This window comes from Eublepharis macularius, chromosome 2, assembly GCF_028583425.1.
Source record: "Eublepharis macularius isolate TG4126 chromosome 2, MPM_Emac_v1.0, whole genome shotgun sequence".
NCBI lineage: Eukaryota > Metazoa > Chordata > Lepidosauria > Squamata > Eublepharidae > Eublepharis > Eublepharis macularius.
This window is the reverse complement of record NC_072791.1, coordinates 208,087,907-208,112,853: the sequence shown is the minus strand read 5'-3', so window position 1 is coordinate 208,112,853 and position 24,947 is coordinate 208,087,907. Positions and strand designations below refer to the sequence as shown.

At 43.0% G+C, this 24,947-nt stretch overlaps 1 protein-coding gene across 1 annotated transcript in view; it reads left to right on the top strand.

The window, feature by feature from the left end:
• Positions 1-24,947, top strand: part of SPAG16 (sperm associated antigen 16) — a 556,878-nt gene that overhangs the window by 365,135 nt on the left and 166,796 nt on the right. The window contains exon 13 of the mRNA XM_054971970.1: positions 19,629-19,694. Coding sequence (XP_054827945.1) covers positions 19,629-19,694 — 66 coding nt within the window. The remainder of the gene's footprint in view (positions 1-19,628; positions 19,695-24,947) is intronic.

Here is a 24,947-nt window from a genome sequence, read left to right as displayed (position 1 = left end):
AAGCAGAGAAGCTTTGAAGGAAAATTACCAAGCGAGATTGCTGAAATAAGAGTTTATTTGCAAATTTGGAACAATGAGCCCACAGAGCTTAATATGGACATTAAATTCTTCTCTCACTACAGATGCTGATTTTCTGCTTTTCACACACCAACTCTATCAAGCTAATTAAGTATTATTATATCTTACACAGTTATTTTAAATTCCTCTCCCACCTTCAGGCTGAATAAAACCCTACACACTTCCACTTCTGATTTCCCTTGAAAATTTAGCTGGTCTTTAAGGTGCTACTGAACTATATCTTGAATCAGTCAATAGCTCTATTTCCTTTGTAAAAATGCCCTCTTGAACAATTCTATTTTACATAGTTTCCAGAATGACAAGTGTGTGAGAGCCTTCCTGGTTGTCTCAGGCGGGCTATTCCACAACAGAGAATGCACATGTATGAGCACCTATAGATCTTACCTCGTGCAGGCTTGTACCTTCAGTAGGCTGTGGTCAGATGAGTGAAGCTTTTATGGTGGGGCAAAGCAGGAGAGGAATTCCTGCATATTTAAGTGTGTACCTCGAAGTCCACAATCATAACTGAGTAGTGGCATTCTGCGCCAACTGGGATTTCCAAGTTGATTTTGATTCAAGTGGAGACCTATATAGAGTGCATTACAGTAGTCTAGTCCTGATGTTACTGTGGTGGCTTGATAAGCTGAGTCAAGATAGGGTGCCATCTTCCAGGCTAATCTAATTTGGAAGAAAGCATTTTTTATACCTGTGCTAACTTGCTTCTCCAACAGTAATGCTGGGTCCAGTGTAACCCATAGGCTCTTGACCATGCCAGCAAGGGCCAACTGAACCCCATCAAAAGTGGGAAGAATCCATCAAGACCTCAGGTTGCCCAACCAGCACTACTTCTCTCTCGTCCGTGATCAGTGTTATTTTTTTCAGTCTCAGCCATTTAAACTACAGTACTCAAACAGGAGATTTGGATACAGAAATACAGAACTGAGTGTCGTCAGCATTCTGATGGCATCCAATACCAAAACTATGAATGATTTCTCCAATATATATTGGATAGCATATGAGTATATCACAAAAATGCAGAAAATGGCATTACAAAGGCAAAGGCTGTTTTATTTTATTTTACTTATTTTCATTTATGTTATTTATAGTCCGCCTTTCTCACTGAGTGCAGTAGAAGGATAAAACATACAGTAAACCTCAGAATACATGCCAATTAAGTACAGGGTTTTTTTTCAGCAGGATCGTGGGGGAACGGAGTTCCGGAACCTCTTGAAAATGGTCACATGGCCGGTGGCCCCGCCCCCAGATCGCCAGACAGAGGGATGTTTAGATTGCCCTCCGCACTGCCGAGCGGCACGGAGGGCAATCTAAACTCCCCTCTGTCTGGAGATCAGGGGGCGGGGCCACCAGCCATGTGACCATTTTCTCCAAGGGCAACCCACTGAGTTCCACCACCTCTTTTCCCAGAAAAGAAGCCCTCATTAAGAAGCATCTTCTTGAACTGTCCCATTATACTACTGCACTTTTCCCTTTATAAAAACACCTTCCTGAACAAATCACTGGAATGGCAGATGTCTGGGACCCTTCCTGACTGCTCAGGCATGCCATTCCCCAAGGTGGGAAACACAACAGAGACTGCCCATGTACAGGCAGCTATCAGTCTTACCCTCTTGCAGGGTAAATGAATGAATCTGTCATGGTGGGGCATAGCAGGCAAAGCGGTTGTGCAGGTATGTGTGTCAAAGGCCAGAAAGGGGGGTTGTAGGTGATAACCAGTATTTGAATTGAGCCCAGTGGCTGATAGGTAACCAATGGAGTGACTTCAGAATTGTTGTAAATATGCATATATGGCACCTAGCTCTGGATAGGAGCCGGACTGCAGCGTTTTCTGTTTGTATTTGCAATGATTCTGGGATTCTCTGCCTGCAGCCACAAGCATGAACAGCACCGTCCAAAGATGTAGCAGAACCACAGGAACTGAAGGACTTCCTTCCTCCTCTGTAGCAGAGCTTGATCCCCTCAGATTCATTTTGGAGGCTGGATTGTTTTTCAAACATCCCTTGGATGTTCCATAAAACAATTTGGGTTCACTGAATAGTTTCCAGAGTGGGCAGGGCCGGCAGCCATGTTAGTCTGTTGCAGCAAAGATAAAGAGCAGGGGTCTTGTGGCACCTTAAAGACTAACAAGATTGTATTGTAAGATAATCTTCTGTTGACTAGAGCCCGTTTCTTCAGATGCAATGAGTGAATCTTTACGTTGCATGCATTTTTTGTAGATTTGTAGAGTGGGGAGCGGTAGGTCAAGGGATCGTGAAATGCAGGAAATGCCGAGTAAATTTTATTTCATTGCAAAATTAAAATGCAATCAGGAAGGAATACAGAAACCATTCCCATGTTGTACTGAGTTTATTAGCACATGTAAGTTGGTGAGGAGTTGCCAATTTTGTTGCTGGTCACAGATACAGTGAGAGAATAATCGCCAGTCCTGGTTCAGGCCAAGGAGAGGCAGTGTGAAATCTTGCAATAAATCCCAATTCAGCCGTTTCACACAATTCTGATATTAAAAATCATAATATTCAGAAACCACTGAGAGAACTTTTGGATTATTATTTTTAACAACAACAATTATGGCTCTCAAATCAGAAACAGAACATCCCAGTAAATTGAAATGCTTTCCCATTGGTTTCTGCATATTATGATTTTTTATATGATTTGATTTATATGCCACCCTTCAGGATGACTTAACACCCACTCAGAGTGGTTTACAAAGTATGTCATCATGATCCCCACAACAAAACACCCTGTGAGGTGGGTGGGGCTGGGAGAGCTCCTAGAAGCTGTGACTGACCCAAGATCACCCAGCTGGCTCCAAGTGGAGGAAGGGGAATCAAACCCGGTTCTCCAGATTAGAGTCCCACACTCTTAACCACTACACTAAACTGGCTCTGATCTATCTGATTTGTGTCTATTTATGTAGGAATTGACCTATTTGTCCTATGTAGTGAGCAGAAGGATACTGTTGACACATGAGGAAGGCTTGCCTACATGAGGCCTCCTGATGGCAAGTTATTTCGCTGCTGGGACCAGTGTGTCAGTTCCTGGCAGGTAGATCTCTCAGTCCCTCTTCAGTGAACACACATCGGTTCCAATAGAAAAGGTTTTATTCGGGATTTTACAGTTCAGGTCTGCACTCCATCACGGAGCTTGATAGAAGTGACAATTCAAAACAAAAGGTCAATGTTAGACTTGAGTTTTCCCGTGTTCTAGCAATGGTTACGTTTTAGTGCTCAGGTTTATACTGGTTCTGTGAGAACCCATTATAGTTATGGCTAAGCAGTGAGTATACAATACTAGGTTTCCAGCATCCAGGCAAAGTCTCCAAGGTTGTCTCTAACTCGGAGATGCATAGTTCTGTGAGATAACAGGGGGCCCATCCTGTCAGGAGGAATAACAGTTATAATATGGGAAGAACATGGCTAGGGAGAGAATACAACAGGTTAGCATTAGACATAACAATCACATAACAACACATAACAATCATGGCAGGGCTGTACACAGTCATGACATTCTGCCCCCTCAAAGATCTTCTTCTCCCCTTACAGGGGACCAGGTTTATGGGGATACAGTTTATGGAACTTTTTGATGAGTTTTGGAGCATTCATGTCAGAGCTTTTAATTCATTACTGATAAGCACGGTCAAAGTATTTCCATCTTACCAGGTAAAATAGCTGATTGTGTCCATGAAGTAGAGTCCAGAATGCTCTCTACTTCATGATGAACTTGGCCATGCACTAGGATGGGATGAGGGGCTCCCCTTTTAGATTAGCATTAGACATTCAACATATAACAATCATGGCAGGGCTGTACACAGTCATGACACAGCGCTTGGAGTGGCAGCTGGAGTAAGTGAGCTCTGTGGTTTTACCATAGAGTTTTTGGCAATCCCTAGAGCTACTCTTTGTAATGTATGCTGTCATGTTAGAGTTGCTGAACCTGGCAACGCTAACATGACGGCATACATTACACTAGAGGATGAGCAAGCATATGATCACAAAATGCTATCACTGATGTTATTAGATCCTGTATTATTATTACCTGAGTGCAGTATGGTCTTCAACAGGCTTTACTGAGAAGCTCCAGAGAAATCCTCTCTTAAGAAAATAAATAACTAGATGGAGACAGCATTGACATCTTAGTTTTTTTGACCAGTGACTCTGTTAGGTGGTCTAGCCCCACTGGTGCATCTGTATACAACAAGAGATCTGCCACCCAAGGCTAGTGAGGATGAAACGGGCCATGTAGTTCATGGATGATGCATTAGATTGGTTTGAACTGTACATTGTAAGCGACAACTAATGTTGCTCTGTTATTTTCTTTTGGCCTGTCTCGTAGTAGATTATTCCTGGGTACCAAGTCTGGCTTTATCAATCTGTTTCTTCACTTCACTGGGTGGGTATTGTAATATGAAGGTTCCTTGTTGTAAATCTTTCAGTTGTGAGTTTCTATCTAAGGAACTGGAGCAAATTTAGCAGGGCTATCATCAATGGACGGCATGGTATGCTCAGTTTAGTAGCCGAAAGCATGGAAATATGTGTAACGGTCACTGGGTTTTTGACACGAGGTGAGGCTTATATGTCGATTCAGAAAATGGATGTTATGTGGCCAGTCCCGGGCTCAGTTTGACAGTGGGATGAAATACATTGTCATGTACCAAATGCATGTTGTGCTTGCATTCATTTTGGATGCACTACCGAGAAGATTAAAAAGTAAAGCTATTTTCAGTGGGATAGATCTGAAAAAGACAACATGTTCTCTTTCTCTCTTTTTTTAATTGTATGTTGGACGAGGGGGGAGAATTCCTTAAGGTCCTGAGTTTCTTTAACTGCTTTGTTGGTCAATCTTGTCGGTTAAACTTTTTTTCTAATTTAAAAGAGATTAAACTTATGGGTCTCTACTTAGGAAGCAATCTGTCTACTCAACACTGCTTCGTGAAAGGATTTAGAAACTTCAAGTGTTGATAAAAAAACCTAAAACATAATTCACTTTTATCTGAAGTACAAAGCTGAATGGAAAAGCTTTTCCAACTTCATGATTCATGAAACATTCATAGTGGCATCAGGTTATATTATAATAACACAGATGCGGCCTGTCAGCATTTCTTCTTTAAATCTTTGTTTCAAGGGCTTTAACTGAGACCCTTTAAAGGCTTGCTTAATACTTCTTTTTTCCAGTTCAGTATCTCAGCTTATGAACATGTTCTATTTTTCTCCCTTTCCTAATTAGGAATAGAACAGTTGATATCTTTTGGGTTTGGACGATACCTCTCTTCCTGCCTTGTTCAACTAGTTTAAAGGCCGAAATAGTACACATTTGAGAACCCACTGACAGCTGGAATAATTTATGGCATTAGATGAGTGCCAGACAAGTCTTGTACTCTAAGAAGAAAGAGTGAGGGAATTATAAACAGTCTGTGTGTGTGTGTGTGTGTGAGAGAGAGAGAGAGGACCTTCTATTGAGTGCCAAAAGACATTCATCTCTACTATGACTGGCTAGTCTGACATCATTACCTGAGAAACAAACAAACATTTTATCAGTTAGCTAAAATGGCCCTTCTGACCATTCCATCATCTAAAGACGTTTATCTGGTGGATGCACAAGAGAGGGCCTTTTCCGTGGCAGCCCCACAATTATAGAACAACCTTCCCAGGGAGGTAAGCCTAGCTCCCTCGCTTTTCAGCTGTAGGATGCAGCTGAAAACAGTTTTATTTAGAACTACATTTTATTGATAGTTTTTTTAGCTTGTGATTTTAAATTGAATTTTAATGTCTGTTTTAAGTTGCCTTGAATGCCATATGGTAGAAAGGCAGCTAATAAATGTTTTAAAGAAATAAAAATGAAATGAATGGCCTCTGAGAAGGCCTTCACAGGAATTCCCTCCTTACGTAGCAGCACCTCCTCGGATGATTTCTGTGTATATGCACGGAGGTGGTTCTTCAGGTTCTTCAAACCCAAACTGTTTACGGCTTTAAAGCTCAAAACCAGCATTCTGTATTGGGTCCAGACACCACCGGCGCCAGGGTTTCTGGTGCCCACGGCTACCCCCACGTGCGCATGCACACAGTGCACACGCGCACCCCTGGACTGCATGATGATGTCACCGCATGATGACATCATCACACAGCAAAGCCAGCCCCATTGGCTGGCGGGTGGCTGGGACGGCACGTGGAGGCTGCCCGCGCTCTGCATGCTGCCCCGGATGTCTGCTGTGCCTGGCCCATGGCTGCTGCGCCCGGCTGGTGGCGTGTGGTGGCAGCGGCGTGTAGTGGCAGCGGTGGCAGCACGGGGCTGGCTGGCTGCAGCAGCTGCGGGCCAAGCACACCAGTTCCGTGGCATGTGCCTCTGCCCCTGGCACCCCCTCTGGCACCCCCTCCGGCGCCCCGGTGCCCACGGCACCCGCCTCACCACCTCAATGGTGGCGCCAGCTCTGGGTCCAGAAATAACTGGGAGCCAACGTATTTCACATAGCATAGCTATTACATGCTCATTATGTTGAGCCCCCATTAACAACCTGGCTGCCATATTCTGAACCAGATCCCCTACAAGGATATCTCCATGTAGAAAACATTACAGTAGTCCAGCATATTTGTTAGTAAAGCATGCATGACTGTGACCAGATCCTCTTTCTGCAGGAATGGCATCAGCTGGCAAATCTAAACGGGTAAAAGCATTCATAACCATTTCTGCCACCTCATTGTCCCGGGTCAGGGAAGGATTCAGGAGAACTTCCACATTGTGAGCTTATTCTTTCAAGGCCATTCTAGCCCAGTCTAGAGCCTCCTGAAGACCTAATCCTGGGGTCAACCTTACTGTTTACCTTGAATTAAGTTTCAATGTGTTCGTCCTTGTCCAGTCCCTGATACTGTAGTAGTGTGTTCTTAGTCTGGTTTATTTATTGTGCTGGAATTTGTAGTTTCTGAAAAAAACCCTAACGTAACAAAGGTGAAGTATAAATATTTTAATGAATAAATTAATAGGCAAAGTTTAGCCTTGAAGCCTATGGCATCATTCACCAGCTGCTGCAGAGGGTTTCCTCTGCTGTTACGCTCACTTCCCCAGCCACTAGCACTTCAGCATGCAGAAGTGCTAGCGGTGAAAAATCGGTAAATAAACCATGAGGATTGAAGCACAAGGGATGTCTGCAAAGCCTCAACTTCAGAAGGCAGTAAACCAGATGTTTTGCCCAGAATTTTGACAATAGGGGCTGAAAAATAAAAATAGTCTGTTGTACTTTGCTGTTAGAAGAGCATCTTTGGGGAAGCACCATGGCGTACATAGGCTTTGGTGTGGCTAAAATCTAATGGAGATCATCAGAGCATGTCTGAGTGGGAGACATGAGAAGAGAACATGCTTGCCATTGCTTCAGGTCTCTGCTGTCACTTGGGAAGGCAACATGTTTGGGTTTTTTTAAGCGCAACTATAATACGCACATACAGTAATCTGTGACTCAGCTGAAAATTGATTTTCCGGGTTAAGGATACGTGCTGCAATGAACCACTAATTACGGAGTTGTTTTCTTTGAATAACGTGGCCATAGAAACCATAGCAGTAGTAAAGTCTATATCATGTGTTTAAATATATCCCAAACAAGAACAATTAATCATTCAGCTGAGCTTGATGTCATAGAACTTAAACAGTACTGTCCTGAGCAGAATTTTACTCTTCTAAGTCCGTAATGAACATACTTTAGGAAGAGAAGTGGGGTAAAGGAATAACTGCAAGAAGGTTCGATGCACTGGACTGGTTTGAGCAATGGTAAGTCACCAGTAGCTGCCTAGTGAAACAGGCGAGCAATGAAATCACATTGGATATAGTTCCATATAGAAAAAGAAAGAACCCGTAAAGAAGTTTGATCTTTGTTAAATAATCTGCTCGTGTGTTAAGGGAATATATCACCCCCAAAATATTGTTTTAGCCCCCGTTAATATTTTTACGTTAAAAATTGTCAGTATCATTATAGTAATATACAACATTCTTTCAAATTTGAGAAGTAAAAGGAAGACAAACAGTAGGCTGAAAATATTAAAGAACTGGTAGAATTTACAATATAGAAATTAGCTTCTCAGCCAGTTTGGTGTAGTGGTTAAGAGTGGTGGGACTCTAATCTGCAGAACTGGGTTTGATTCCCTACTCCTCCCCTTGAAGCCAGCTGGGTGACCTTGGGTCAGTCACAGCTCGCTCAGAGCTCTCTTAGTTTACTTTGTAAACCACTCTGAGTGGACGTCAAGCTGTCCTGAAGGGTGGTATATAAATAAAATGTTCTTGTTATTAGAACAAAAGTCCAGCATCCTGCTTCACCCAGTGGCCAACCAGCTGCCTTGGAGGGCCAACAGAGGACGACACCATCGCCTGATGTTTCCTGTTAGCATTGGTTTGCTGCCTCTGAATATGGAGAAGCCCTTTAGTCACCATTGATGGACGTCTCCTCCATAAATCTGCCTAATCCTCTTGTAAAGCCATCTATGTTCAAGGACATCTCTATGTCCAGTGGCAGTGAATTCCGCAATTTAATTAGTCACTAGGTAAAGAAGTATTTCCTTTTGTGTATCCTGAACCTATTTCCTAACAACTTCACTGGGTGATCCCAAGAACTACTAACATGGGAGAGGGGGATAACTCATTCTATCCACTTTCTTCACCCCATGCATGATTTTAACTGCTATTATGTCATTTCTTAGTACCTATTTTTCAAGACTGAACAGTCTCAGACTCTCCAGCCTTTCCTCATAGAAAAGGTGCTCAAAAACCTTCATCAAATCCATTGTCGTCTTCTCTGAGTTTTCACAGTGCTGCAATATCTCTTTGAGATGCAGCAACCGAAACTATTCACAGAATTCCAAATAAGGCCACACCACAAAGGTATATAGAGTTATTACAATAGTCCATTTTATTACCAGTCCTTTACTAATAATCTCCAGTGGGAATATGCACCAGAAAAATCTGGGAAAACTAGATCCATGTTTCAGGGAAAGAAAAAAATCCCAGTTCCTCAAAACCCAGGTAAGATTTTCTAATCTGGTTCAGCAAGATTAGAGAATCGCAGATGTATTCTACCATTATACACTAGTGGCCAAAATTGTGGAAACCTTTTGGAAAAAGTGCATTTTTGAGATTTGATGGCTCATAACACCACTTTTTTTTTGGAGTAATACCATAAAATTATATATCAATGGAAAGATAATTTAATCAAGAATGTAATGCAATAACTTTTATGAAGGAGATTTTTTTAGAACAGTAGTTATAAAGAAGAAAATTGAATTACATAGAAAAAATGAGTTACACAACAATTCTCACCATGTCAGTTAATACTTAGTTAGGTAACCTTTTGCTTTAATTACGGCCTTACAACGCCTTCCCATGGAGTGGACCAAGTTTTTTAGTTCTGCAGCGGTTATAATGTGAAGCCACGACTGAGTTATTGCTTCTATTAATTGCGGTTTATTGCTGGGTTGCTTCTCACTAACCAGTTTCTTTAGTCGGCTCCATAGATTTTCGATGGGGTTCAGGTCTGGGCTATTCCCAGGCCGTTCCAACAGTGGAATATGATTATCTTGAAACCACTTTTTGCACACAGCAGCAACATGACATGGAGCTGAATCTTGTTGAAATACAAATACTTCATTATCTTGGAAAAGATCATGTGTGGAAGGCTTCAGTTGGGGCTCAAGTATTTCATTTATGTATTTTGGGGCATTTATATTGCCATTTATCACGCAAATTCTGCCCATACCTTTTGATGTCATACAACCCCATATCATAAGGCTAACTGGGTGTTTCACAGTAGGTGTAATGCAATCAGGATGCAAATCTTCTCCAATTCTTCTTCTCACATATTTTATGCCATCATTACCAAACAGGGAGATTGTGGTCTCATCCAGGGCTCATTTCGAGGGGGAACGCACAGGAATGCAATTCCGGCAGTTCCCCAAAGAGGTCACATGTCAGGTGGCCCCGCCCCCCTGAATCTCAGCGATTTTGGGTCAATTTCAGGCTGGATTGGGGCCGAAACGGCCTGGATTGGGCCTCTGGCCATGGTGGTGGATCACTCTCCCACTCATCAGCGGCCCTTTTCAGCCCTTTTCAGCTCCTTTTTGCCATTTTGGGCCCAATTTTGACCCTAAATGACCAGGATTGGGTCTAAAACAGCCAGCATAGGTGACGTCAGGGGGTGTGGCATATGCTAATGAGTTATGCTAATGAGTTCCTCCAGCTCTTTTTCTACGAAATGACCCCTGGTCTCATCACTCCAAATAACACTGTCCCATTGTTGTTCTGTCCAGTTAACATGGGTTTTAGCCCAGTTTAATCTGTTCAACCATTGTTTGAGAGATAACAATGGTTTTTTTCATGGAATTCTAGCATTAAGACCAAATTCCTTCAGTCTGCACCGAACAGTCCTTGCACTCAACTTCACATTGAATTGCACCATTTCGTTCTGTATACACCTAGGCTCAGTCTCTCAATTCTTCTATCATCCCTTGCTTGTGTGCACCTTTTCCTGCCTTTACCAGTCTGGTTTTGTAGTGACTGAGTTTGCCTTATACCTCTTCAAAAATTTAGAAATGCCACCTTTGATTAAGTTTCCACCAATTTTTCTTCTAATTTCGTCATAACTGTAGCCTTGTTCACTTAATAGTACTATTTTACACCACTTTCTGGGTGACCAGTCAACTCTTTGTGCCATTTCTTTAATTGTATTATGTTGAATAGCTACATTCAAATAAAGGAAAGCTACTTCATATCAACCTAAGCAAGTTGTGCTTCCTTTTCCTGGTTATTTGGCTATAACATTTGATAGAATACAGATAATTGAACAAATGTTGTTGCATTACATTCTTGATTAAATTATCTTTCCATTGATATTTAATTTTATGGTATTACTCCAAAGAAAAGTGGTGTTATGAGCCATCAAACCTCAAAAATGCACTTTCCCCAAAAGGTTTCCACAATTTTGGCCACTAGTGTATTCTATGGGGACACCTATCTGGGGGTATCCAGGAGATCTGGGGGGTCATTTTTCAAGAAAATTCCACAAAACCAACAAAACCTACACACACACCCCAAAAAACCAAGTGCCCCTTGAGCAAGCTGCCCAGCTGCTCTCCATTATTTCCTGTGACTGGACAGTTTCCAAGCTGGTTTCCAGGCATATTTGATTTGGGAATGCTGAATTCAGCTGGATCAGCAAAAATCCAGCTACTTCTTGAATCCCAGACTCGGATTGCACACCCCTAATCTTCAGCAGAGAGTTTCCCCCTTTTCACTTTAACCACATACTGAGTAAACATTTTCAACAAGCTATTCACGGCAAGCCCAAGATCTTGTTCCTTGAGAATTGCCCACTTATTCCTACTCCCTGCTTCCAGTCGAGATAATTTTTAATCCTCTTTTTTATTTACTTACTTAATATTCTTAAATTGTGTCTGCATGTATAACTTCTACTGTATCATGGTTATCCTCGTACTAGCTAACCTTCTCAACTGTAAAAGGTTGGTGGGGCAGGACCTCCCTTTGTAGAAGCCATACTGATATTCCCTCACTAGGCTTTGTTGTTCTTCAGTATGCTTAATAATTTTCTTTAATTACAGTTTCTACTAATTTACCATGAACAGATGTTAACTGGTCTGTACTTTACTGGATATCTTCTGGACCTCTTTTTTTTTGTATGTATAATGTTTGCTACTGGCCAGTCATCTGGTATGGAGGCCAGTTTTAGTGTTAGAAAACCAACCATTTTACATACATGTGCATTTTATTTATGCATTTATTTATTTATATCCTGTTCTTGCTCCCCAGTTGGAACTCCATCTGGCTTAGAACATTGTTCTCCTTCACGGCAAGAACCCTGTGAGGTAGATTAGGCTGAGACTATGAGAACTTTCAGGGAAGGAAGAAAGGAAATAGTAAGGGTAGGGAAAATGACCCCCGCTCCCGCAAGTTCTAACAGTTTCCCCACTACTTTTGTTCTATTTTAAGGGTACTTCCTTAAGCAGAGAGATATCTATAGCGATACTCCATTTTTGCTCAAAAGGGTTCTACACAGGACAGTTTTCTCGGCTCCTGATAGCATCTTTCTATTGTTTGGCAACTATTGTGTTTTTTATGAAAAGGGCTGCACACAAAGCATCCATCATATACGAGTCTCATTGAACTGAACAGCAACCTCAAGAGGCACTCTTAGCAGATTGTGCTTTAAGGTTTTTATCTCTTTTCTTTGATTTGCTTTTATTGGTGCTTCTTGAGACTTTCACTACATAGTCTACTTATAGCCCACTTGTACATTCCTGGAGCCTGGATGTTTATAAGTCTAGGATCCATGTGTAGTTTGTGGGTTTCTAGGGCACGGCCTTATCTATCTTACAAGGTTGTTGTGAGGATAAAATGGAGGGGATGAAAATAAATGAGCATTTCAAGAGTTACTGTTGTGGGTTATTTTTCTTGGAGTCCAGGCTGTCAGAATTTAGATAAGAAGAGTAAGTACTTGTCCAGACATGTGTTTTCTAGGGCCTTTATATCCTCTAAGCAGCATCATTCATTTGTGCATTCTGATATAAGGAACAGCATGGCAGCGTTTTGTCAACTTCATGATAGAGTCATCAACTATAAAAGTACCTCAGGTTAATCAACTACATAATGGACAGATAAAGACCACCTTATACCAGAAACCCACCAGCCGATACTCATATCTTCATGCCTCCAGCTACCACCCAAAACATACCACTCAGTCGATTGTCTATAGCCAAGCCTTATGTTACAATCGTATCTGCTCCAATGCTCTTGGTCGGGACTCTCACTTAAGAGATTTACAACAAGCATTTTTGGGACTACGGTACCCACCAAATGAGGTGAGGAAACAAATCGACAGGGCCAGACTAGTACCCAGAAACAGCCTGCTCCAGGACAAACCCAAAGGAACTAACAAGAGAACACCACTTGTCACCTATAGTTCCAAGCGCAAACCTATCCAATGTATCATCAGCAATCTACAGCCCATCCTGGAAAACGATGCCTCTCTTTCAAAAGCCCTGGATGGAAGACCTCTCCTTGCCTACAGACAGCCCCCCAGCCTTAAACAACTTCTCACTAACAACCACAAATCAGCTAACAGAGTCACCAACACAGGGATCAGACCTGCAACAAACCCAGATGCCAACTCTGCCCACATACCTACCCAGAAAATACGATTGCAGGACCCAGTGATGTCAACTACACAATTTGACTCAATCAGACTTGGATTGAATAGAGACTCTGGATGGTTATCACATTATCAGAAGTAACTGCCTTTCAGGCATTCCATTCAGATTCAGCTATGGAGGGGAGGGGTCACGCCCAGCCTGAATTGTGCACTCCGCCTCTTTCATGACTTTTGCAACTGATTTGCATCTACTTCCCCCTCCCCTCACCACCTATATATCTCTAGCCAGTTTCTTCATATCATCCACGCATCTGATGAAGAGAACTGTGGCTTTCGAAAGCTTATACTACAATAAAGTTGGTTAGTCTTAAAGGTGCTACTGGACTCTTTACTATTTTCAGATTAATCAGGAAACAGATATTCAAAACATGACAATTATTTTAACAAAAAACCTTATAAACAAGTAAAAGAAGGGGGGGACTCTTCTAAACTGGTGCTTGCTTTATCTAGAATGCTTTTTCTTCAAAAGTAATCTTATGTTTGTATGCAAATTTCATCAAACAATTAAGATTTCGTTAATCAAATGACAGCCCTTTTCAGAGTTAATTGTAGGGCTTTTCTGCAGAGAGATTTATACATTGGCTATTATATATTTACTCCCCCCCCCAAAAAAAACTTAGTGTTGTATAGCAATTTTCAGTTTTTATTTGTTCTACAAAAATAAGTTTAGTGTTGCATGTTACTTTACAAGCAACAATGAAACAAGTTACAATGAAACAACAATCATTATGTCTAATTCTGAACCCGACCATATTGTGTGGATCAAAAATCCATACAATAGCGGTGGGGAAAAGAGGGGGATTTTTCTATTAGAGAAAAATATGAAATACATTAACAATATATTGGGGGTTAGAAAAATGCAAAAATCATAGAAGCAATGTTTGCTTCTTTAAGAAAAGTATGTCATGGAGATTTCATGAGACTACACCCAGCTGGGTGAAGGGGAGTGTGAATCGCCTCCTGCTCCCTGCCTGATTCTGGCCGAGTGAAGGGGGGCGGGCATTGCTTCCTACCCTGTACCTGATCCCAGAGGGGTGAAAAGGGGCAGGCATTGCAACCTGCTCCACACCTGATCCCAGCAGAGTGAAGGGAGGGCAGGCATTGCCACCTTCTCCGCTCCTGATCCCCAGGTGGGTGAAGGGAGGGAAGGCATTGCCACCTGCTTCATACCTCATCCTGGCCAGGTGAAGGCAGGGGTTGGGCATTTCCACCTGCTCTGCTCCTGATCCCAGCTGGGTGAAGAGGGGTTGGACATTGCCTCCTGCTAAGTGCCTAATCTTGGCCACGTGAAGGGGTGGGTGGGCATTGCCTCCTGCTCTGCACCTGATCCCAGCCAGGTGAAGAGGGTGGGCACTGTCTCCTGCTTTGCACTTGATTCCATCTGGGTGAAGCGGGGGTGGCATTGCTGCCTGCTCTGCGTCTGATCCCAAAGGGGTGAGGAGGGAAGGCATTACTGCCTGCTCTGCACCTGATTCTGGTGGGATGAAGGGGGGTGGGCATTGCCATCTGCTCCGTGCCTGATCCTGGCCAGGTGAAGAGGGTGGGCATTGTCTTCTGCTTTGCGTTTGATTCCATCTGGGTGAAATGGGGAGGGCACTGCCACCTGCTCTGCTCCTGATCCCGGTTGGGTGATAGGGAGGCAGGCATTGCCTCCTGCTCTGTGCCTGCTTCCATCTGGGTGAAGGAGGTGAGCATTGCCACCTGCTCTGCTCCTGATCCCAGCTGGGTGATAGGGAGGCATGGAAGAGGGGTCACTGGGGCAGTCAGTGCATTTCCTGCATTTTACAGGGGGTTGGACTAGATGACCCTAGAGGTACCTTCCAACCCTATGATTCTATGATTATCTCTTGCTCTGTGCCTGAACCTGGGTGCGTGAGGGCAGGGGTCGGCATTACCACCTTCTCCACTCCTGATTTCAGCTGGTTGAAGATGGGAGGAGGGCAGTGTCATCTGCTCTGCACCTGATCCCGGCTAGGTGAAGGCGGGGAGTGGGCATTGCCACCTGCTCCACTCCTGATCCCAGCTGGGTGAAGGTGCAGGGTAAGTGTTGTCACATGCTTTGCCCATGATCCCAGCTGGGTGAAGGGGCAGTGAGCATTGCCATCTGCTCTGTTCCTGATCCCAGCTGGGTGGAGGTGGGGAGCGGGCATCACCCCCTGCTCCATTCCTGATCCCAGCTGGGTGAAGGTGGGGGGGCAGGCATTGCCACCTGCTCTGCTCCTGATCCCAGCTAGGTGAAGGGTGGGCAGGCATTGCCACCTGCTCTGCTCCTGATCCCAGCTGGGTGAAGGCAGGGCAGTGGGCATTGCCACGTACTCCGCTCCTGATTCCAGCTGGAGTAAGTTGGAGGGTGGGCATTGCAACCTGCTCTGCTGCTGATCCCAGCTGGGTGTATGTGCAGGGCGTGCATTTCCACCCATTCCACTCCTGATCCCAGCTGCGTGAAGGCAAGGGGGGCGTGCATTGCCACCTGCTCTGCTCCTGATCCCCGCTGGGTGAAAGCAGAGGGTGGGAATTGCCACATGGTCTGCTTTTGATCCCAGTTGAGTGAAGGCTGGGGGCAGGCATTGCCACCTGCTCTGTGCCTGATCCTGACCTGGGCTTCACGCCGCAGCATGCTCTCGGAGGTATGAGCTGCCTCTTCTGGGCTTCCCTCCACTGCAACACCCTCTGGAGGTGCACCAGGGTAGGAACGAGTTGTCTGGAACATGGTTAGCCTTTATATAGTAGGATAGTGTCTAGCTCCATTGGATATGGTCAGAATTTTTTCAACTATAGTCTTGAGCACTATGACATCAGTTCAACCATAAATTTATTTATTTATCATATTAGATTTTCAGTCTGCCCTCCCCACCAGGGATCAATTACCAGGTTATATCTTTGCAAGACTAACCAGGAAGCATTCAGTTGTGACAACTTCTACCATCTAGACTACAAGCAAATGAAGCTTTTTGGTACACTACAGAAGATTACATTCTCTATGTTATAAAAGTATTGGAATTGATATTACTCCATTCACCAATGTTAAGCTCTTGCATCCTTTTTATGCATTCCCATTTGCATTTCTTGTGTATGTTTTGTTCTGTATTAAGCAGCAACGTGGGGTACCAAAAGTTACTTGGGAGTATAGACTGTTAGGAAGCCAGAGAGAATAGTAGGAGGCCCATGAATGGTATACCCCAATCAAGTAGTATCGTAGCTATTCCCTTCACTTGCATTAAGAAAATTCATTTTATACCATAAATTATGTGATAATTCCAATCTAGTCGCTAATGGAAGATGATACACACACACACACACACACACACACACACCCTCTACTTCAGAGATGTGCCCTCACCTGGGTAGCCCAGACAAGCCTGATCTCGTCAGATCTTAGAAGCTAAGATTGAATGGGAGACTTCCAATCCCTTCATTGAATGAGATACCTCCAATGAAGACCAGGGTTGCAGAGGCAGGCAATGGCAAACCACCTCTCTGTTAGTCTCCTGCTTTGAAAACCCCACTAGGGTTCGCCATAAGTCAGCTATGACTTGATAGCACTCTCTACCACCATTTCAGAGATGCATCAGATGTACCATACCCACTGCCTAGTGTTGCTGTTGATTAGACTTTAAGAAATAGTCAGCTTCTTTTAATCTTACTATATTTTCCATGTTGACCATTCCCATACACAAACCACTTGGAAGTTGAAACTATTGAATATACCAGCCCAGTTTACCAGGTTAGGGATGCAGCAAAGATCTGTGATTTTCCAAGGGACTGTTAGGAAAATTATGTTTACAGCACTGGCACAGTGCCCTGAAGAGTATACTGCCATCACTGCTATTGTTACTATGTATTCATTGGCTAGGATCCAACGAAGAGTTTTTGAAAATAGTTTTTCTTTCCGTGGGCTGCAACTTTCTACTGCAGCCCAAAATACCCCCAGAAATGCTGCTCCTGGGGAGAGTGGACCCTCGGGAACTTGGGGGCATTTGGGGCTGTGGGTGGGGGGGGGGGGTGAGAGAAAAGAAAGTCACACAGCAGAGACAAATCCATGGAAATAATTTGCTGAATCTCACCGGTTAAGTATACACACTCCTACTAATAACTCTGCAAAATTTAATGGAAAGGTACTTGTGTCCCAGAAAATTACACGATTACACAATATGACAAAGGGATAGGGAATATGGTAGTACATTTCCAAACTAATTGTTGAGTGGGAAAAAGAAACCCAAACAGTGAACGTGTGAGATATTGCACACAAGTACATTGATCCAAATGGGAAGGCCGCACAATGTTATGCAAGCCAGCAGTTGAGTGAAGAACTAGGAGGCATTATTGTGTTTTTTACCTGGTTATTCAGCAACAGATTAACTCTCAATGTGGCTTGCATTCATTTAAGTCTAATACTGGTTGTGACGGACAAGGAAGAGTCTGTCTCCTTCAGCAATAGCCGCTCACTTGTGTGCGGAAGCAGGAGGAAGAATGACGTGTCAGGGGAAAAAAGAATTTAACTGCTGACCAATAGGGGGAGTTGGCTGGAGAACTGCTTTGGAAGGATAGGCATTCAAAGATATCCTAGGTAGACAGAGCACCCCACAGGGACTCTAATGAACAAGTAGATGGGTTCTGTTCTTCTGGGAAACAATTAAAAGGAAAAGGTGTATCCACGGTGGCATTTTTTATTATAAGCCTGTCAAAAGAAGCCACATACTCTTCAAACCCAGCTCACAGCACTTTGTTATCCTAACCAGTGAAATAAACGTCTTATTTCATTTCATTGTCCGTGTTTCCACTGAACAATATAAGCAGTAAAATAAGCTGCAGCATAAGCCCTTCTGGTCAGTAATAGATCTACTGTGGGAAGATTTGTCTATTCAAATAGTGCATTTTTGCCTCATAGATGCATTTTATTTACAGGAATTTTTACTTCACCTTTCTGCCATCACAGGGCTAACAAATTAAAGCATACAAATTAAAATATCATCTTGCAAAGCCATTATAACTAACAAATACATCATTAAAACCATTTAAAACCAGAACTTAAAATATATACAAAAGATAAAAACAACAGTTAAAACGTTGGGGAGGGAGGAGGGATCACTGAGGGGGAACACCAAATGAAACAAAAAAGGTCTCCACCAGCTGGCAGAAAAGGGGCAACAAATGGAGATCAGTGAATCTCTCTGGGGAAAGAGTTCGAGACAGTCTTGGTGCCATGAATGAGAAGGCCCTCTCCCAGAGGGCCACCTGCCTAATCTCGGAAGGTGGGTGTACCTGAAGCAGGGCCTACATAGATTACCACAGTGGCCATGTAAGTTCATAGGGGAGTAGGCAGTTCTTCAAGCATGTTAGATTCTGTGTACATACAGCTGAATGTGTGATTGAATCCCTATATTTATCCAGGTACATGTTGGCAGTTTCATCTGTAAAGTTAAATGTGTACTGTCTCTTTCTTACATACAGGTATATACACATACATACAACATGCATGTGCGTCCACTGTAATATGTGGCATAGGGCTAGGGTCTCCATAAGAGGAAGTGACACTATTTTTCCCCTCAAAAGAGCTGATGAGGCTTACCCAAAATATAAATAGTTTCTCCCTGTTAATGTTGCTTGACCAAAATGGCCACATGGGTCAAGATCCTGCCTCTATCCTAAAGGAACACAGACTGAAAGCAATTCAGGCTAATACGATATGAACTAATCATTGGCGTCTTGGGCTTGGATTCAGCATTAGTCGAATTAACTGTGATATCCAAGCCATAATGGATGGCAACACTTTTATTAGTGAGTTTCCTTGCAAACATATAACTCATCCTTTGAGCGCCCAAGGCCATGTTCTAACTAAATGCTCTTCAGTTGCAAAAGTCCTGAAATCTGTTGGAAAAGGGAACTTTTTTTTTTTGCCGTGTTCACGGCCACCCCAGTACTGGTGGTACTGGAAGCTGTGAGTTTTGATGAGGCCACCGACAGGCTGTATAGAGAGAGGGAGAGGAGCGATGTGGGACAAGGACAGGTCTTCAAGGCACCTCAGCAGATAGGGGAAGCAGGAGACATACACTGTGTAAACATAGTTTGACTAATGAAAAAAGAAGAGAAGTTGCTGAGAACAGAGTCACAGAAATTCCTCTACTAAAACTAAGCCAAAGCATGTGCAGTGAGAATGAAAGCAGATTCTTCTTTTTGTTTATGCCTGCCTCTGTCTCCTTTCTTTCCCTTTTGTTGAATTTCAGATTGTCATATCATTTGTGGAGGGAATATGCACACTAGTGGGCTGGTTACAACAATTACATCAACCGTATGGTGTTGCTTGCCCAGCTCTCCAGGTTTGCTAGTCTAACTTGTTTTGCTTTTCTTTTTCTTTTTGCAGGGGCTCTGTGCTCAGACCTTCTGTGGTCACCTGCATTCCTGCAATCATGCTACATTCAACATGAAGGTGAGACATAAATGCTATTAAGGAGTGAAATGCACAGGATATATCTACAACAAAAATTTATTACCTTTTACCACTCAGGGCCACCTTGTGCTTGACATGAGTAAACAAACTAGTGCTTGAGCTAAACGTTCTCCAGGTTAAGTCAAAGGCTGTGGTTTTCCTAATGCTCCACACAGAAATCCAACTATTTGTCTGTTTCTTGGAACAGCTCACCCTCCCCCAGTGTTGTTGCTTTTGTGGCCATTCCACAAAAGAGTAACCAGTTCATAGAACTGTAGAGTTGGAAGGGCTTTTCTAGGCCATTAGTCCAACCTGCTGCTCAGTGCAGGACATTCAGACTGGTGTACCCTCAACAAATAATGGTTCATCTTCTGCTGGAAGACCTCAAGTGAGAGCTCATCCCTGACCCCATTAACGGATTCTGTTGTTTGACCACTCTTCTCATTAGGATGTTTCTCATAATGGTCTTATGATATCTGTCCTGTTACTTAAGGAAATTAGATCTAATCTTGCGATAGCACATTATTTACATGGTTCAGCTGTGATTCAGCACTCTACTGGTTTGAATCCCGCTACTACCATGAGCTCAGTAGGTGGCCTTGGGTAAGCCACTCCTCTCAACCCCAGCTCCCCATCTATATTGTGGAGATGATAATAACACGAACTTGTTCACCACTCTGGGTGGGGCACTAACCTGTCTAGAAGAGCAGTATATAAGCACAGTTTTTAATTATTATTACTAATATTATTATTACTATTATTATTATTATTAAACATTCCTAGTTCCTTCACCATTTCCTCCTAGTACTTCTTTTTTCAGACCCCTGGTCATCTTTGTTGTTCCCCTCTGAACTGGTTCCAATTTGTCTACATCCACCTTAAAGTACAGCACAGCATTCCAGATGAAGTTAGAGTGGAGTTCTTATTTCTTGTGATTTGGATGCTACACATCTATAAATGCAGTCTAAAAATCTCATTAGTCTTTTGGGCAGTTGAAACATATTGGTTACTCAAGTTCAATTTGTAATCAGCTACAACCCTGAAATCCTTTTCACATTTTCTGCTGCCAAGCCAGGTATCCCCTGTCCTGTACCTGTCCATTTGTGTATTTTTGCTTATATACAGAATTTAACATTTGTTTTCATTAAATTTCATTTTATTATTTTTGGCTCGGTTTTCCAAACTGTCAAGGCCATATTTAATTTCATTTCTGTCTTCTAAAGTGTTAAGTCTCTTCCCAGTTATGTGTCACATACAAACCTGGTAAGGGCTCCCTCCACACTTTCAATCATTGCTAAAACTGTTGAAGAGTGCAGGGCCCAGAACACAGCCTGGCAGCTCACGGTTCAAAACTTCCCTCCACACTGATGAAGTGTGGCTGAGGAGCAGTTGAGGTCCTAGGAATAAACAACACGCTATTTGGGCCCAGATACAGAACATTAATGATGTATAAGTAAATCATTTAAAAAAATTATTTAAGTATTTGTATTCAGGTGGACAAAATTAACATTTTTTAAAAAGTATCCAACTCCCACAAATGGCAACGTAACCAGCATCAGCTTGAGTGGCCCCAGTATCCATTTATGAAATATAATTAAAAATGAAATTGAGTAAGCACTAGAAGTGGGCATGAACCAAAATATGAACCAACATTTGTCACAAACCAGGCCAGTTCATGGTTCACGAACCAGTGGTTCGTCAGAGCCCATTTCTGACAAACCGCCACAAAGTTTTAGGCTGGTTCATTTGGTCCATTTTTTGGTTCGTCACTGCAGACAGCCTGGCACCAATCAATGTTTCCTAGCCAATGGGGGGGGATGGGCCTTCTGCAGCGCTGGAAGTGATGTTTTCATGAACCAAACGAACTGGCTCATGAACCGGGGCAAGTTCATAAAAGTTCGTGGTTCATGGTTCATGAAATGCGACGAACCACAAACCGCATGGTTCCTTTTTTTCCTGGTTCGTGCTTATCTCTAGACTGCCTATCCAGTCAAATGGTACAGGTGCCTATAAGAAAAATGAGTCCTAATATTGCACAATCTGACTAGCAAAATAAGGAAAGGGATAGAACTTCCCCTAGCTATGTAAGAAGCAAATATCTCACTTATTAGTAAACCTGTTAAAGATCCATTGCAATGTGAGAGTTATCATCTAACATCTCTTAGCAACATGGATGACAAAATATTCTCTGTGATGTTAGCAAAGCATGTTAGTGCCTGTCTTTCTACCCGTTGGCACCGTTCACTAGATTTTGTGCCTTCAGGGATTCAGACCACCTTTGCTGTTGGCCAATATAAGAGCAGCAGGGTTGCTGACCCCTAACGGGGATGGGGGATTCCCTGCCCCCAGCCTTCTACCTCTGTCACCACTCACCCAGCCAGCGGGGGGAAAGATACAGGAACAGGCCTCCCAGGATGCGCTCCCAATGCAACATGACAACATCACGCCCAGGAGTGACGTCAATGTACAGGCCCTGAGAGTGCTCCTGGGGTACACGCTGGGCCCATTTGGGGGCCCAAAAATGGGAAACACTGGAATATGTCCTTCCTCCCTGAAATCATTATCAGTATCTTCAGTTAACCAACTTCTTTCATACCAAATTTGAACCAGATTCCCTTGCAATTTCAGAATTCCCTGACATGTTGTTTTTTTGACATCTATAGAGTCTAGGGTTGCCAGCCTCTAAATAGCAGCTGGAGATCTTCCAGAATTACAACTAATTTCCAGGCCATAGAGATCCCCTGGAGAAAATGGCTGCTTTGGAGGTAGGGATCCCAGGAGCCTGCTGGTGGCGGGCAGACTCCTGGCAGTTTGCCTCATGGCCTGCTGATCACTAGTGATCCGTGAAAACTAAGACATCAGTCAAAGTTATCCAAATGAAATACTTAGAAAACCAGAGGCAAAAGCGTTTGAAATATATATATAATTAGTCCTCAAAGGATTTTTATAGCTTAACAAAATTCTATAGTGCTCTAACATATTTTTAATAGGCTAGGTTGAGTAACCTTTAAAGAAACTCAAATGCTACATGAACCTCAATGACTGCTAGTAACTACATATCCAAAATTCCTATGTCCAACAAGAGTATCTCAGACCAATGCAATGCAACTTGGCCGTTTACAGATAATATAATCAATATCATATATCAGTACATGCAGAACCAGTTTATAAAACTGGTTACAAGGCTAGGCAAATGTCTTTGGGGCCAGGGATCACCAGAAGATGTTTGTTGGCCTCCAGGGAACATATGGCGAGAGGCAGTCCCACAGGTATGTTGGTCCCAGTCCGTTAAGGGCTTTAAATGTCATAGTCAGTACTTTAAACTTGACCTGGAATTCAACTGGGAGCCAGTGCAGCTGACACAGGACAGGTTGTATGTGTTTCCTAACTGGAATCCCAGTAAGGATGCATGCCACTACATTCTGGCAACCCAGGACAGTGTGTGGTAGGCATGCTCCCAACGGAGCAACACTTCCTGAAATGATATTGCGCTGGCCACAGGAGTGCTTCCTAGGGCCCAGTTTTGGCACCTAATGGGCCAATTCTGCAAGTATTGGCCCAACTAGAAGTATGGGAGCACTCTTGTGGTCAGTGTGATGATGTCACTTCAGGAAGTGACATCATCACAGTGAGTTCAGGAACATGCATATGCTTTGCATGCACACATGGAGCACATGTAGGGTAAGTACTGGGCCTCCTCCCCATCCTGCTGGGAGGCTCTAGGGATCTAGAAACCCTATTTGGAGGGTGGATTCTATGGTGTTATACCCTGCTGAGGTGTCTCACCTCCTCAAACCCTGCCCTCTACAGACTCCACCTCCCAAATCTCCAGGAATTTCCCCATCTTGGAGCTGGCAACCCTAATAGAATCACCACCAAAAGTACACACATATTTGTATGCCTATTTGAAGGCTGATCAAACTGAGAGACTGAGGCAGAACTGGAACATGGAACAGAATATGCAAATTTTAAAAATCTGGCAAGAAATACTGTATCATGTTAAGTGAACTTCTTTGTACCATAGATTACAATCATTATTAAAGATGATTATTTGCAATTACTGGACACCTAGTAGATTCCTTAAATTGTGTTTATCAGCTTCAGATAAATCTTGGTAATGTAGCAGCCAAGAACAAATATATTATGGGTATGTCTGGTTTTCATGCCATTTTGGTTAGGAGTTAATAAACAAATTAATTTTACACTAGAATGTTTTCAAGATCTTTATCCACTTTCAGCAATATTAGAGTACGTTTATTCTTCCTGGAACCTCTCAAAAGGGATCTTACAAATCTAGATAATAGCTAAATGAATAATTCTTCAAAAGTGGAACAGCTGTGCCACACACTGAAATATGGATTAAAGGAGTGTTAGAACTTGCAGTTAAAGAAAGAGTCCACCTTTAATAGTCAAGAAACAAATGTGAAATCTCATGACATTTGGTCTGAATTCTTGGAATTATTTGGATGTTAATGTGCGTGCATACTAGTTTCTTTACAGTGTGGAATTAGCTAGTCACTTTGGGACTGAACGGAATTTTTTGGTGCTGTTTCTCATTGACTGTGGGAGAGTCCTTTTTTATCTGCTTCATACTGTATTCAGGGAGTGGAAGCGTATTTATATAGGTCTGGGAGCAGGCTGGTAAGGCCCTAACTAAGGTGGCAGGTCTAGTGTGCGCTGATGATTAAGTTGGTTTAATTAGCACACAGTCCAGGAGTATTTTGGGAGAGGGAGAGGTAATCAAAGTAGACACTTGCTGTTGTATGATCCAAGTGCCCAGGGAGAAGACTCTTTTTGTCCTGGTCATCAATGTTTACCTTCACATCGTCCAGCAAAAGGGTCTTGATAGGCAGTGCTGTTACCCAAATGGAAATCTCCTTGTGAGCTGAGGGGATTAGCATTCAAGGAGATGCAGCAAGACAGGGTACTTAGGGATCTCTCCACCAATGTATACCAGGATCGTTCCCCTAGAGAAGTCTCTGAAAGAGCCAGGCCAGGAATGGTTTTATTAAGGGGAAATAGCAAGGCAAACACACAGAGAACACATGCGGCATACACACAGAGCTAACTGGGAAAGCAGGGAGGAAATGAGAGAGATTCAGGGTTGGGTGATAGTTACCAGTCTAGTAGACAGGGAACGTCCGTAGAGTAGTTGCTAGAGTGACCAGCACTTTGTCAGCAAGAAGAAGGCTTAGACACGTGTCTGAGGGTGTGCAAGCAGAGCCAAGGAACGCACATGCAGCTATGGTGGAG